Below are 16,605 nucleotides of genomic sequence, written 5' to 3' on the forward strand. Positions count from 1 at the left end.
CTAGGCATTTTTAAACATCATATACCTATAATACATGATTTTAGGAAAATTCTCTTTAAGATCATAACATAATACAAATTTCAGTCCATCTAACCACAGATTTTCCCACTGATCGCATCTGTATACTGTAACCAAACCTATTAGCACAGTTTATCATATACTCTTTAACTTGTTCTATGCTTTATATTTAACTCGTGGCTTTGCCATACAGTCACGGACACATCCCCTTGACCTTGCTTAACGGTAGGTACATGAATTGTCAAACTGGATAATGTCTGTAATAAAAACCTAGTTTTTGGCAAATAATTTATTTTATCTCAAAAATTATCATCAAGAGTGACAGATTTGGTCTCCCCCATCTTACCATGCCCTCCTTGTTTCCTTTCCATGTCTTAACGTAATTATTTTGAAACAGTATTGTGAAAGAGGTATTAAGGAGATTTGGCCTCAAGTCACCCATAGAAACTCTGGAGGTGGGCTGTGGGGGACCAGAAAGTATCAAAAACAGGAGTGCATGTCCGAGGGACTTCAGATGGGAGGTAAAGAGATGGAAGAAAAACAAAGAGGGGGCCATTCAGGCTTCCCTGGGGCGGGGGCCTTGGGCAGTCACCAAAAAGGCCCTCTCTCATGTCTCCATCAACCGTGCTTCTGATGGGGGTGGGGCAGACAAAAGGCCACACAATAATAGAAACAATATATAATAATAAGGGGCCACCAGCGGACCAGTAACCCAGTAACCCAATTCAAATAGGAAAGAATTGTGGGAACAAGGGTAGGGTGAGTGGCAAGATTCCTAGAGGTTCGAATTTTGGGGACCACCAAACTACCCTCTGTTCTCCCCATCGCAGCAGAAAAATCCGAAAGATCAGCATTTTTTTTAGCTGTGTTACCATATTGACCCATATAAAAGTTAACCCAGAATGATTTTTTCAACTTACAGGCAAGTATATATGATAAAATATTTGTTTATTTGTTTATTTAGAGTATTTATACCCTGGTCTTCAGCCACAATGGCTCTCAGAGTGACTTACAAATGGCTAATTAGACACTTCCCTGCCCTCAGGCTTACAATCTAAAAAGACATGACCCAAAAGGAGAAAGGAATGGCAGTGGAGAAGGGAATAAGGTCCAGCAGTTCTCCTCTCCCTCTAAGGCCTTGACCATGGAAGATGAACTGGAGGGAGGACTCTGCTTCTTAGTCCAGGCCAGGCCTGATTGAACTAGGCCTGCATCTATCCCTCCGAGGCTGTAAATAAATGGGCAAATTTTATTGTGTACTGAAATTTACATTATATTCATATAATACAGTTTGACAGAAACTCATACTCATTTTTCTAATGTTGGGGTATTGCATTGTTTTTGGGATTTTTAAAGATAATTAAATTATTTTCAGAATGGTTTGCAACCTTGTTGGTGGATTAATCTGTTTTTCTCTTCTGCAACAGAACTAAATACCACTGATTTGAAGGACTGTGTCAGTGATAATAGCCTCAGCAGTAATGCCAGTCTCCCAAGTGTCCAAAGCTGCCGACGACATCGAGAAAGAAGAGTTGCAAGTTGGGCTGTTTCATTTGAACGACTTCTTCAGGATCCGGTTGGGGTCCGATATTTCTCTGTAAGTAATGGAGAAAAGGCTTTTAACACTATCCAGCTAAAATCAACCAACTTAACACAATTGAGCTAAAATCCACTTTGGCACTGAGCAGACAGAGGGGAAAAGCTGGTTTACCTCCGGGATTTCCCAACTCACAGGGAGAACCCTCTGATTGCACCACTGGTTTCCATAATGAGCTGAACAGTTAGTCTGTCTTTCTTCTACAAGGATGGACCTTTTCCAGCCAAATTGGGGCATTTCTGGATACAAGCTGCACCATGCCATGTTTTTGTGTTCTGCCCTCAAAATAAGCACACAGAAACACATTCTAGACTTTAGAAAAGCTGATTTCAGTAAACTTAGGGAAATACTGGGGGTAATCCCGTGATCACGAATAGTAAAAGAGAAGAGAGTTCAGGATGGATGGGAGTTTCTCAAAAGGGAGATACTGAAGGCACAATTTCAAATAGTTCCAACGAGGAGGAAAACTGGGTGGTGTCTCAAGAAACCAGGATGGATAACTAAGGAACTTTCAATTGGGCTTAGTTTTAAACAGGACATGTATAAGAAATGGAAAAAAGGTGGAAATCACCAAGGAGGAATTCAAACAAATAGCTAGCACATGTAGGGCTAAAGTGAGAAAAGCAAAAGTGGTAGGTCTACTACATGGAGAAGATGGTGAAATGATAACAGGATAGGGAAAAGGCAGAACTACTCAACACCTTCTTTGCCTCAGTCTTCTCAGAAAAAGAAAAGGTTGCTCAACTGAGGAAAATGGAGCAGAGGATACAATATGGAAAATGAAGCCCAGAATAAATAAAGAGGAAGTACAGGAATACCTAGTTAATCTAAATGAATTTCAGGTCTCAAACAGACAGGCCGAAATAAAGCTGCTTTGGGTGACTTTGGCGCGTTACAGAGCACCCAAAAAGGGCGCTCTGCCAGCGCCGCTGGTTGCTGCGTCTGGGAACCGCAGCGGACAAACCGTGCGATTCCCAGACACAGCAAAAAAAGCCACAAAAAGCGGATTCTTTTTGTGGCCCGGAAGTGGCGTCGCTAGTCGCGCATCACTTGCGATATGCAGACACTAGGTGTCCGCGACGTCAAGATGGTGACGCCCGTGTAGAACGGGCACCGCCATTTTGTACATGCCGAGCGCATACTAGGGTTAGGGGTGTCTGGAAAGGATGCCCCTTTCTAACCCTAGTACGTGCTCGGCATGTACTTTCAGCGTGTCTGTAACACGCCTTTGATGGTATGCTGTTTAAATGATGCATGCATCTTAAGAGGCCAGAAGCCATGCCAAAGCCACGCTCCAGTGCTAAGGACTGGAGTGCAGTTTTGGTGCAGCTTCTGGCCTCTTAAGATGCATGTGTCATTTAAACAGCATACCTCCAAAGTGACCTGAACCAGCTTTATTTTGACCTGTCTGTTCGGGCCCTCAGTCTCCAGTACCAGATGATTTACATCCAAGGGTATCAAAAGAACTGGCAAATGTAATCTCAGAGCCATTGGCAATAATTTTTGAGAGCTCCTGGAGAACAGGAGAAGTTCCAGCAGACTGGAGGAGGGCAAACGTTGCTCCCATCTTCAAAAAGAGGGGGGGAAAGAGGATCCTAACAATTGTTGTCCAGTTAGTCTGACATCAATACCAGGAAAGATTCTAGAGCAGATCGTTAAACAGAGCATCTGTGAACATTTAGAAGGGAATCCATAATCACAAAGAGTCAACATGGGTTTCTGAGAAAGAGGTCATGCCAGACTAATCTGATCTCCTTTTTGATAAAATTAACAGGTAGATGAAGAGAATGCTGTAGATATAGCATACCTTGATTTCAGTAAGGCCTTTGATAGCGTCCCCCATGATATGCTTGCAAACAAGCTAGTAAAATGTGGCCTAGACAATGTAACTGTTAGGTGGATTTGCAATTAGTTAACCGGCTGAACCCAAAGTGTGATCAACAATGGCTCCTCTTCATCCTGGAAAGAAGTAACTAGTGGAGAGCCACAGGGTTCTGTCCAATGCTATTCAACATCTTTATCAGTGACTTCGATGAAAGAATAGAGGGCATGTTTATCAAATTTGCACATGACACCAACTTAAGAGGAGTAGCTAATATCCCAGAGGACAGAATCAAAATTCAAAATGACCTTAATAGATTAGAAAGCTGGGCCAAAACTAACAAAATGAATTTCAACAGGGAGAAATGTAAGGTACTGCACTTAGGTAGAAAAAATGAAATGCATAGATATAGGATGGATGGCCCTTGTGGTCTCTTCCAACTCAATGATTCTATGATCTAGTAAGGTCATTTTGAATGTTGATCCTGTCCTGTGGAGTATTAGCTATTCCTCCTAATTTGGTGTCATCTGCAAATTTTATAAGCATGCCCTCTATTCCTTCATCTAAGTCATTGATGAAGATGTTAAATAGCATTGGGCCCAGGACAGAACCGTGTGACATCCTGCTAGTCACTTCTCTCCAGGATAAAGAGGAGCCATTGATGAGCACCCTTTGGGTAAACCCATTTCTTTTGCTGCTTGCCATGGTTGTTTACAATGCAGTAAGGCTCAGAATTTGGAAAATGAACATGTAAGGAATAATCTGTGGACACATAAAATGAGAAAATCATGATCTTAAGACTGAAGTTATAGAAACTGAGAAAGTTAAATCAAAGGTAAAGGGTCCATGGTGCTTTACATGCCCAAACAGCAGCTAGGATAGATGTGGCAGGCATTGCAATATAGAGAGGGATTCATAGGCCCTGTCCAGATGGGCCTTTTAGCATGTACTGAGTATGTGCTGGGGTTGCCTTGGAGCGTCCTTTACAGACGCTCCCTAATGCTAGCACATACTCTGTACATCAAAATGGCAGTGTGACGGCCGCACCACATCCAAACGGCATGACCATTACATGCTGGCGCCACTACAGGGCGCTTGTGCAGTCTTTTCAGCGGCGCCAAAAGGAGCTCCAAAACAGAGCTCCTTTCACCATGCATATCGCTGGCGCGGCCTTTACATGGCTGCACCAGCAATACGGAAAAGAAAGGGGCCAAGTGGCCCCTTTCTCTCTCTCCCCGCCACTGTCGGGGTGTCCTTGGGGCATGAAGCCCCAAGGAACCCCTTTCCAGGCCGCGGGGAAGCGGCGTTTTGCCACTTCCCCGAGGCCTGGAAAAGTGGAGGAGCAGGGCCTCCGGGGTTGCTGCTGTGGCGACTGAGGCCCTGATCCATCGGGGAAAGGGGCGGTCTGTATCCCGCCATAAAGAAAGCAAGTATGCATGATCCTTTTGGATGGAAATATGGGATATCTGAGGAGCCAAGAAGTCACAGTATCTCATAGGATGCTCCAGTATGGTTTTCTGGATCAGAATCAACACAAGTGTAGGGGCACAACCAATGAAATTCTGCATTTTTAGTACACAAATGTGATATTGGCTGCAAGTATATCACTCTCAGAAGATATGGTTTCTCCCATCTGAGAGGTTCCCGTGCTAGTACTCTGCCATGATATAGGTTTTGCTTGCTGTATACTATAATACAACTTACCATGGCAACTCACTTTTTAAATTCTGTCCTGATATTACTAGTTTTTATTTAAAGATGTTGAAAAGCAGCTGGTTATGCATAGGGATTATTTCTAAAATGTGCATAAGTGAAGAAATCCAGTTTGACTAGGACAGCTATGGAACCAACATTTCTCCAGTATCCTTCTTCTCTAGAGGAGAGTTCCTTCGATAGCGACCAATGCAGAGGTTTTGGAACTACAATTATTTGGTCATCTTTGGGTGACAGCTAATGTCTTTTAATGTAACATTAGATTTCTTTTTCTTCCTAGGAGTTTCTACGAAAAGAATTTAGTGAAGAAAATATTTTATTTTGGCAAGCCTGTGAATATTTCAACCACATTTCTGCTCATGACAAAAAAGAGGTAAGGCTATATGGTAATGTGGTATGTGTGTTGTACACGCACATAGTTATGTCCAAAAATGTATGGGCAGGTTCATGTTCTTTGAACTTGCTTTTTGAGGGGGGAAATGTTCAGTGTCGTACCTAGATGGGGCTAGACTTACTTAATTCTCAATTTAAGATTTGGCTTGAAGCGCGCAGAGTGTTAGCCAGAACTGTAAGTGTTGGAGAAAGAGTATATTAAATTTTGTTCACCTTAGATGACATTTGTATGTTCTAACTATTTCATGCCTACCATGTTTGTTTCCTTTAACAAACCACAAGCATATTCGTAGAAGCTGCATGGCTCAATGGCCATTTAACTACCATTGGCACTGGTCTGGCAGCAGAAGAGAAGCAAGCAGAAGAGGAGTTAGTCCTACCAGCTTTATTGTTATCCAGAACAAACAGATCAAAAAAGGAAAGAGGCTTTTCTATAAATTAGGCATATGATGGAGTATACAAAGGAAAATGGACCAAGTATATATAGTGAGGGAAAGATACACTGTTCACTGCATTTATTGCAATCTGGTTCTTAATATTCAGGATATGCATTGGGCACTGGAACTCAGTGCCCACTGTACTGAGTTCAAGTGGCTATCACCTTAACTCATGTAATGCTTGTAGTGAATGGAATACTGACTGAGTTTGTATGAAACTGTAACAGCATAGTCCGTCCTTTACAACATCTTGTTCAATGCAGAAACATCAGTAGTAGCTTACAAAATAAGCAAAATTTGGAGTCAACCCCCCCCCCCAAAAAAGGCCAGGACCAACAAGCACAGTTCCACAGCTCCTTATGTAAACACGCTATGTTGTGGAAGAAGTTCTTGTAAGGATGAGGAATGTGAATACAGTGAGGCGTGTACCTTCTCATCCTACCCCAGAAACACCTGATCGATTACTCTCTTTGCATTCCAGAGCATTAACAGAATTCCCAAAAACATGTCCTACCTTCTGGGTCACTAACAAGCAAAACTCGAAAGTTCTTGCACCTATTGTTTAAAATAGGAAAATTACCGTAGATACATTAAGTACATTTACATGTTTAGTTTGGCCTTGTATCCTCAATAACTTCTCGTGTTGTCTTGAATACACTATGAATAATAGGATGTTCTTTGCAGCTTTCTTTCAGAGCTCGAGAGATCTTTAATAAATTTTTATGTAGCAAAGCCACAACCCCAGTTAATATCGATAGTCAGGCACAGCTGGCTGATGATGTTCTCAATGCACCGCACCCAGAGATGTTCAAAGATCAACAGCTTCAGGTAATTTTTGAAATTAATAGTGAATGTGAACATGTGAACATGAGGACATTTTCAGAGAAACGCTTTGACTTTGTATCAGACTTATTCTTAAAATGAAATATAAGAATTAAAATGTTGTTCATAACTGTGGATGTGTGTACAGATGTGCCTAAAAACAGTGCATTTTGTTCTGCTAATGAGTACCACTTCCACTACATTCACTCTTTCCCCTGTGCTTGCTACTGTGCTCGGTACTTTTGTTCTATTTGCCCTACAACTCCTGTTATGGCAAAAAAAAAGTGATTTCTATCCCCCAGAAAGACCCAGGGATGAGGGAGACAATTTTAAGGCTTGGTGGGCTTTTTATGAAAATCAGAGCAATGGCATTTTCACTTCTGAAAATCCATGATTTAAAATGGGTCCAGCCTCCAGAATATGTCTCCAAGTGACCAGGGTGCAGTTGGCCATTTTTAGGATAAAACATTTGGTTTGTTAAGAGGAAACAGGGGTTGGGAGGTTAAAAATAATAAGTGTACATGGGGGTGCCCTTCTAAAGAGTTGGTGGCAGAAGAAGCCCATTGATCTGTGGATAGATTGATAAGGGAGCAGGTGATTCTCAAATATTTGGGTCAAACTGAGTCCAGAAGTGGATACCAAAAATGCAGTTCTTTGAGAGTTGGCATTATAGAGGGCATGTGAAGAAACAGAAATAATGCAATTTGACAGTGTTTTAACTGCAATGCATTAGTGTTGTGGAGATCTGAGATTTGTAGTTTTGTGAGATATTTAGTCTTCTCTGACAGAGAGCTCTGGTGCCACAGCAAACTACAAGGATTCCATAGCACTGAGCCATGGCAGTTAAAGTGGTGTCAAACTGCATAATTTCTTCACTGCAGATGCTACCATACTTTATGTTGTTGTTGTTGTTGTTGTATACCTTCAAGATGTATCTGATTTATGATGACCCAAAGGCGAACCTGTCATGAGGCTTTCTTGGCAAGATTTGTTCAAAGAAGGTTTGCAATTGCCTTCCCATAAGGCTGAGAACATGTGACTTGCCCAATGTCACCTGGTGGGTTTCATGGCTGGACAGTATCTGCAGAACTCTTCTACAGCACCATGTTTCAAATGAATTGGTTTTCCTCCTATCAGCTTTCTTCATTGTCCAGCCTTCACAACCATACATAGAAATGGGAAATATGATGGTATTGACAATCCTAACTTTAGTATTAAGTTATTTATCTTTAATCATCAGGAACCTGTCTAGTTCCTTGATAGCTGCTGTTCCAAGTCTTAGGAGATTATCACACACACCTTATCCCATCTTTTTCCCGATGAGATAGAGATGCATTTAACTATCAAAGACAGGTCTTATCTAACTTCATAATACAGGATACTAAATACTGTCCATATTGCCTAAATAACACATCCATTAAGAGTGTAACCCTTACAAACTTTTATGGTTGCCTTAGGATCATCATAAGTTGGAAATGACTTGAAGGCATTTTAAAATAATTTGCATAGTGCCTTTAGTCTCAATAATTTCAGTGGGAGACAGTAAAGGAAACCAAATTTAAGTCCACAGATTTAAAATGTTTTGGTTCCAGCCTTCTCAGGGCAATCATTTAAATCATATCACGTTTTTATTTCTAGTTGTGCATGGACTATTTTTACTTATAATATTTCATTTAAAATGTATGTCATTTCCATTTTCTTTTCAAACATAAAGATAAGTAATAATGGCCAGGATTACTCTAGGAGCACTCCAGAGTATTCTGGCCTCAAAGCTGCCCCACCATCTTCCTATTACCTAGGGCCCTCTGTTGCGACACTAGGCAGCCCATTGGAACATGTCCCACTGTGCCACTCAGTGTGACTGCTGTGGTGACAAGTCACTCTGAGACAAGAATGAGGCACCCAGCATTGACCACATGGCTGACTGCCTCATTCTGACCTCAGAGCCAGTGATGTGGCACCACCATGCCAGACAGCACAATGGGATGTATTGTAAACAGCCACCTGACATTGCAACAGAGGATTCTGGATCTTCTGGGAAGATCTGGAGTATAACATGACTTTAAAAAAATGTTTTAAGGGTGTTACACTGTGGGTTTGGTGCTGAACTGACCAGACATTGTTCAGACTGTTTGCGCCACAACCAAGGATTGGGCCCTGTGTCCTCTGCACTTATTGTTGTGGGCATGGGGCAGAGGACATTTTATTTGGCCTATGTGGACAACCATTATCTTGATGAAAAAATACAGTGTTTTTGTGGAAATGGTACTTATAAAAGTTTAGCTCAATACTATCTAAAATGTTAATGTGTTTGCTTCTCAGATTTTCAACTTGATGAAGTTTGACAGCTATACACGTTTTCTGAAATCTCCAGTATACCAAGAATGTATTTTAGCAGAGGTTGAAGGCCGTCCTGTTCCTGATCCTCAATATGCTTCCAGTAGTCCTACTTCTAAACACAGTTTGGGTTCTGAGTGGTCTACTGCTTCAACACCAAAAAAGGTTAGACTCTCTTATGTGATGATTTAGAACCTAAAAACTTAACCAGTGACAACCATTTTGTTTATTGATAACCTCTCTTTATAGACAAAAAATAAATTAATAGATAATATTTTGATTTAACATACTGTGCTAAAGATATTTCATCTTCATTTGAGCTGCAAAATTTTGGACGATTGAAGTTTGTAAGGGTTACACTCTTAATGGATGTTATTTAGGCAATATGGATAGTATTTAGTATCCTGTATTATGAAGTTAGTTCCAGCTTCACCTCTGCTTTGAAGCTGGATAAATGTGGGTAGAAAAGTTCACCAAAATAGGGTATGATTCCACCAATTATTTAAAAAGGCAAATGGATGAATGTTAGTTGTATGTATATATAGGGCAACAAGAAATCAAGTCTAGAAAGTTTTGGATGCTCTCTAAATTAATGTGAAATGTCCAGCTAATTTTTAAGAATTATATTTTGATGGTAGCTGGGTGGAAAATCCAAGTCTGGGAGATCCTTAAATGAAGAATCAGGAGAGGAAGACTCAGAAAGGAAGAAAAGGGGGACCTTTTTTTCCTGGTCCAGAAGCAAGAGTTTGGGGAGATCTCAGAAGAAAAAGGAAAATGGTGATTACCCTAAAGGTGAGTTTGAAAATCCAGTTACTGTTTGTGTACCACCCCTTGTAGTTACATGGCAAGAGAAGAAGTTTGAAAATTTCTAACATATTAGTCATAGCTATATTATAAATCTGCTGTTTATGGTCCTTTCTGATTTTGAGAGTCACAGCACCTCAATTTTCCAATATAAAATACTTGATTTAAAAGCATTATTAGGCAGCTATTTGTGTGAATATGTGGAATTCATTCACCTTATGTGTGAACATTTTTGTATACACTGACTTGATTTTCTAATAAGATTCTGTTACTGTATTTTCTAATTAATTGGCACCATTTATGACTTAAGATTTCCCCACAGATTCTGCTCAGCCCAATGGACTATCATACAGACATGAATCTCAAGACTCCTTGTCATCAGCTGCAAGTCTTGAAATGGTAAGGCATGCATTTTTGAACGGGAAAAAAGTGAATATGTAGAAGTAAATGAATAAATCAACCCTACTTCCTGTGCATTAAGGCGAGTTTGAAAAATACTCCTTGGTAGACATAGAAATGTGAAATGAATGCTTTCTGTCTGCTTGACACTATGGAGGACTCTTGTGTATGTGTCTGTATGTACTTTCAGGTTGCCTGTCAACCTACAGTAATGCCATAAATTTCATATATTTTTCTTAGGCAAGGAATACTTAGAGATGGTTTTGGCGGTTCTTTCCTCTGAAATATAACCTACAGCACCTGCTGTTCACTGGTGATCTCCCACTTAAGTACTAATCAGGGCTGACCCTGCTTAGTTTCTAAGATCAGATGGGATCTGGTGCCGTTATGATATTCAGCCTTTCAAAACTAACATGGAACTTCCATTTTGGACTGGAAGGAGCCCTTTTTAGTTTCTGTTCTTAATAAAAGAGTATACAAGGAAGAAATAATATGAGAAGAATTAAATGGGTCTGTATAACATATAAAGAAATCTACGTACCTCCTGCTCCACATGCATCTGCAAAGGGAATATATAGTCATGATCCAGATAATCATTTAGCAATGAAAAACAGTGCTTATTTTTATAGTTTCCAGAACATTTAGAAAAAAATATAACTTGGGACACTTCTTCAAATGGTTTTTATTTACTATTAATTCCTGCATTTGAGAAGTGAATTAGCATTGACAGAAAATCTAGATATTTAAGATATCAGGGTCCATTGAAGAGAATCCATTGAAGTACCGTCTATAAAAGTTGTATCACTCGAGGAAGGAGGAGGAGGAGGAGGATTTTTTAAAAATAAAAAATTAATAATAATAATAATAATAATAATAAAGAATTAACATTAAAAGATAAAATAAATAACAAAATAAATAATAATAAAGAATTTAAAAAGAAAAGTAGACAATAAAAAGGTAAAAAAATAAAAGGTAAATACAGTTAGCTTGCGCAATACATGGCTTTCAGCTTACGCTGAAGCTGCACAGCAGAACCAATGACACATGCCCCCATGGCACAGTGCAATGCATGCACATGCCCCATTGTTTTCAATGGTCTCGAGCATACACATTTTTTCCTTTACATTGGGGGTGGTGGTCCAGGATGGATCACCACATAAGAGAAGGGCCCAATGTAATAATAATAGTAATAATTTATTAAGTGACAGGTTCAATTTGTAGAGGAGCAGTGTAACTTGTAAATGGAAAAGTAATTGCAGCTTTAGTGGTCTTTCTTGCTTTTAACTAATTCATATTTGTAGACCCCATTTTCTGGCTTATTGGTGCTGATTGGAGAGGGGAGGGCTTTTGATTGTGATTTAGTTGTGTGAGTGGAAAGTCAATATATTCACATATCTCCTCTGCTTGAGTGGGTGTCGTAGCTGTAAGGAGCTTAACTTGATGCTGAATCAACTGGTAATGAATTTAATGGTAATGAATATCAGAATGCCATAGAGCTTCAGTTACCTGCCTGAATTTGTTCCTTTTCTTCAGCATGTTTAAAGAAATGTTTTGCAATACTAAAATACCTTAGAGCCCATTTAAAGAAGTGGCTGCTTGTCATCTATAATATTTAGAAGTTGTACCTTGCTAGTGTATTTTGCAAATTGTATTATTAGGCTGTAACTTCCTTCAGATAATGTGGCTTCTGTATGTGGTAAGCGCACTCAATATCTTGCTCTCCTGTGCAAAGCTTTGACAAGATGTCTGATAAACAGACCATAAGAAAGTTAATTAAGGTTATGGTGCTTTTCATATTCTTGCAACGCACAAAGATGGACATTAAGACAGCACAATAATTTTCTAGTTTATTAGTTTCTCTTGCAGTGTGTTAATGAGCTTTTCCAAACAGTTGATCTTGCTTTCATGAGCCAGACTACACCAGGACCTCGTTGTTTCTCTGCAATGGATGTGAGTTTTAAGTCTAAAAGTGTTATGGCTTTAGAGAGTGCTGCTGTGAGGTCTTGTTGAAATCCAGACCTTAGTCATTGGAATAGGCATTTCAAGTTTTCATTAGGCTCCATGCTGCTAGATGGACTCTTGTCCTTTCCCAGCTGGTCTTTGTTTGGCACCATTTTGCATCATGTTTCCTTAGATAAGGGCAGCAACCTGGAAACAGCTCCTATGGCAGAAAAAAAGATATTATATCTCTGTCTAATGGTTCTGTAGCACTCTTTTTAAGTACTCAGCTTCTAGTGAGTAATAAATGTTACAGATATTAGGCTCTGCCTGTACAGGTGAAATAAATCAGCCTCCCCCCTACCTGCATCCTTCCAGCAGGGAGACCGGCCAATGCACAGCCCAAGCCCTGGTTCTGGTACAAACAGACCTAATGATGTCCAACCCATTCAGCAACAGAACTAGGGTACACCCCTCATACCACACATTTTTAAAAGTCCACAGTTGCTCTGGATCTCCATGGAAGATCCAGAGCCCTCATTTCTGGTGCTGAGCAGTTGTTTAAAACACATTCCACTCTGTTGCCAGACATGTCTGCCGTTGCTGACAGTCACTGACTGAGGTCAGAGTGAGGCTCCCAGGCATGTGATTTAGGCTGGGCACCTCATTCTACCCTCAGAGGGAAGCGACTTATGACAGCAGCATATGCAAAAGGTGGCTCAAGCAGGAAACTCATGCAGTCAGCAAGCCACCCAACCTCAGAATGAGGGCTTTTGCAATGGGGGAGGGTCGGGGCCACTGCTGGGCCAGGATATTCCTGGCTGCCCCATGCCTGTGCAGCCAGGACCTTATCATAGTTCTTAGAGTATTTTAAAACTCAAGTGGGAGTCAGAACATAGGATTACATGTACATCTTGAATCTTTGCTGACTTGTTAAAACAGCCAGGACAGTTTCAAGGACCAAAGGCCATCATTTTAGCTGCCCACTGGAAGCTCAGAAAAGATAGATCCAGACTGTCTTTCTTTTGCATTGTATTCCATATTTAAAATACTACTATGGAGAAAGTGCTGTTAAAAGCTGGACATGTTCAGTCTGTAAAAGAGAAGCTATCATATTAGAAAGGCTGTCATACATTACAAGGAGTAGGCACCTCTATTTCTTCAGAGTACAGTGGGTGGTAATTGAAGAGAAGCCAATTTCATTTGATGGAACATCCAAACAGTAAGAACCAAATGTCATTGGAACAGACTGCATTAGGAGATGGTAAGTTCTTTGCTAGTAAAGGTTGGAAGCCTATATGTCAGGGGCACTGTAGCTGCATTCTGCACTGCCAAGGCTACATCAAGCAATGGTTTTAACTGGATGATCTCCAGTGTCTTTTCCAATTCCATAATTCATTAATTTGGTATCACTGGATGTGTATGCTTATTCCTTATTGTCACAGCAGATATTTTTGCATGTGTACTTCATGCAAGAGGTATCACATTAGCAATCACCAGTGGCGTCACTGGGGGGAGGTGCAGACAGTACCAGGTGACACCCTAAGTGGGGGTGACACTACTGCTCCTCAGACATCTTCCTTTTGGCAGAAACAGGCTGTAGCATTCGCCTGTGCCCCTTTAAAATGCTGAAAAGATGGTATCAGCAGAGTGAAGCTTAGTGGGAGGAAAAAAGAGAGGGTTCAGTTTTTAAATTTTAATTTTTTAAAAATGTCCTTTTAAAACATCACATTTAACCAAATTTTCACTTCAAACACATGAAACTACAGTATGTATATGTAAATGCATTTAGGCTGTGCTTTTGATATTCTAATTTAAAGATACAATTTTAATTTTGCTAGTTGTTTATATCATGACTATTATCATTACATTCAGTAATATATAGGTATTACAATTAATGAGTAACTTTAATACAAAAAACATTACTGATTCTGTATGGTGTGATATGGGAGGAAGTGGATGGGGGAGGGGGATGACACCATAAGGTACCACACCAAGTAATACCAAACCTAATGATGCCGCTGGTGATCACCCAGTGGATGATGAGCTGTTATGTGCCTGCCCACTTACACTTGCTGCAGCGCATGACCAAAGCGTGGAGCAGATGCACACCTCAAGTAATGATGGTGTATGGTGGTGAAATATCCTTGGGCCCTCTTCCCATTGAAAGTCCTATCACGAATACAGCTGAAGTGAGTAGCAGATGGAAGGGAGGATCCTTCTCTGCATGTCCCCAGTAAGGCAAGGGGAACTGCTGAAACAATCCAGTTTGCTTAGATGAAATGTAGGATGGCAGATGCTTTTAAAAATACATACTGTATTCTTAATTCTTCTTACACACTATCAGGCAATTAACTAAGAAACATTCAACATCAAGTATTTCTTTACAAAATTTACGGTGGTAGTTGTATTGTACTGTTAACTTTCCTAATACCTTTTCTATGCTTCTGTATTTGCTTTTCACTGCTCATGTCCATATTAAACATATCCTTTTATCTTGTTTCTTGGAAGTTTGATTCCTTCAGGGCACCTGGATCTGCAACTGAGAAAGGGAAATCTTTCAAATGCTGCAACATAAACCTTCCAGATGGTTCATCGTGTACAATGACCATTAAAGCAGGAGTATCAATCAAAGAAATGTTATTGGGCTTCTGTGAAAAACAAGGCATTAACATAGCTGCAGTTGATCTGTTTTTAGTTGGTGGAGATAAGGTACTTGAATTGTATATTTATTCTGATTATTTATTATTTACCATTTTCTAAGTGCTATATAGATTTCAAATGATAAGAAAGTCCCTGATGACAGGCTCTAATACATATTAAAGCAGTTGCTCTGTTAGCAGCCCCAGTGGGAGGAGCTAGGTTAGTCTTCTCTTTGCCATGATATTTTTCCAGGTAAATGGTGATTCAGCTTTCCACTGGGCCTTTCCTTCCTAGCCAGTGACAGAGGGGCAACAGTGCACCTCCCAAAGGACAGATGGAATGGAATTATGCATTGTCATTGCATGCATCTGATCAGAAGAGAATGTAAACTTAAAATATATCTATGAAAACACACATACTCATTCTTATACAGTAATTTTCATTTTCTCTCTTCTGAATATGCTTGTACATTTTCTTCATCCATGTTTGCAGCCACTTGTATTGCATCAGGACAGTAGCATTTTGGAATCTCGAGCTCTTCGTTTAGAAAGAAGAACATTGTTTCGGTAAGAAAAACATACTTGTGGTTTTAAAAGCTGTCATGCCTCATTAAAATGGTTTTCAACCTTCACGGTAATAAAAGAAAAGACCTTTAGCCTAGGACAATAACACTTTAAGGACCCAGGAGAAATATACCCTGATGATCCAGGAGAAAACATTACAAGTTTTGCAAGGAAATCATCATACTCTTCATTGCAGATGGCAGCAGGTATAGGTACCTATCATAAAAGTAAAGAGGAGTACCCACTTACACTTGGGTTAAGTTTAAGTACCTTGTTGCTCAGGATCAGAAACATGAGTGATAATTGCAGGTTGGAAGACCATATAGGCCATACAAATAGCACTCCTGTTTCCATAGAATTAGGAGTTTTACCCTTGCTCAGTGCCAGGATCAGTTCTTCCCTCATTGCATTTGTAAATTCAGATATAGTATCAAACTGTAGTTTGTTATCCTATGAACATACCTTTTCAGTCTATGATTTTACCTCTTCTGATTTAGATCCAAATAATGGTTTGTCAGAACAGGACAGGAGACAGGGGAGGGGGGACAATGAGTGAACACAGAGTTCATTTTTAAAAGGAGATGATATGCACAAGAGGGGAGCGGGCTGATCCAACTTGGAATCCTGTTGTGAGTGGAATAGGATGTTGTCTATCACACTTGCTTTGTATTTGTAAAAAGCTGTTCATACAATTGTTAATTACACAAATGATGTCACATTTAATTTGACTTTAATAGCTTTGTAGCATAACAGGAATGCTCCAGTACTTAGAATCTAGATGACCAAGTCTCTACATTTGTAGAGGATTCCTTCTTGTGTGTTCATTCATCAGCTGTACAGTGTTAAGATGATCAAAAATACTTCAGGCATTTTTCTTACTAGCCTCCAGATTATGGAACATTAATCACACTGGGAGCCTGCCTCAACCCAGCCTCTTATATTCCTATGGAAATTAAAGATTTCATTCACGGGTGCTTTCAGAGGCCAGGAAGAATGGAAAACTGGCCTTTATACTTCTTTTTTGGTAATTCTGTGCTTGATTGTGATGGAAATATTATATCTCTTTGAACCATTTGCATTGATGATGTAAAATCCTAGAAAAATAAGTATATTATCTGT

General features: G+C 39.9%; 1 protein-coding gene across 4 annotated transcripts in view; it reads left to right on the plus strand.

Annotated features, from left to right (window-relative positions):
• Nucleotides 1-16,605, plus strand: part of RGS12 (regulator of G protein signaling 12) — an 87,434-nt gene that overhangs the window by 44,482 nt on the left and 26,347 nt on the right. For all 4 annotated transcript variants that reach the window (XM_042467659.1, XM_042467660.1, XM_042467662.1 and 1 more), the window contains 8 exons: nucleotides 1,446-1,615; nucleotides 5,431-5,523; nucleotides 6,665-6,808; nucleotides 9,125-9,304; nucleotides 9,778-9,931; nucleotides 10,266-10,342; nucleotides 14,792-14,992; nucleotides 15,416-15,489. In XM_042467659.1, the coding sequence (XP_042323593.1) occupies nucleotides 1,446-1,615; nucleotides 5,431-5,523; nucleotides 6,665-6,808; nucleotides 9,125-9,304; nucleotides 9,778-9,931; nucleotides 10,266-10,342; nucleotides 14,792-14,992; nucleotides 15,416-15,489 (1,093 nt within the window). The remainder of the gene's footprint in view (nucleotides 1-1,445; nucleotides 1,616-5,430; nucleotides 5,524-6,664; nucleotides 6,809-9,124; nucleotides 9,305-9,777; nucleotides 9,932-10,265; nucleotides 10,343-14,791; nucleotides 14,993-15,415; nucleotides 15,490-16,605) is intronic.

The sequence above is a fragment of the Sceloporus undulatus genome, chromosome 5, assembly GCF_019175285.1.
Source record: "Sceloporus undulatus isolate JIND9_A2432 ecotype Alabama chromosome 5, SceUnd_v1.1, whole genome shotgun sequence".
Classification (NCBI taxonomy): domain Eukaryota; kingdom Metazoa; phylum Chordata; class Lepidosauria; order Squamata; family Phrynosomatidae; genus Sceloporus; species Sceloporus undulatus.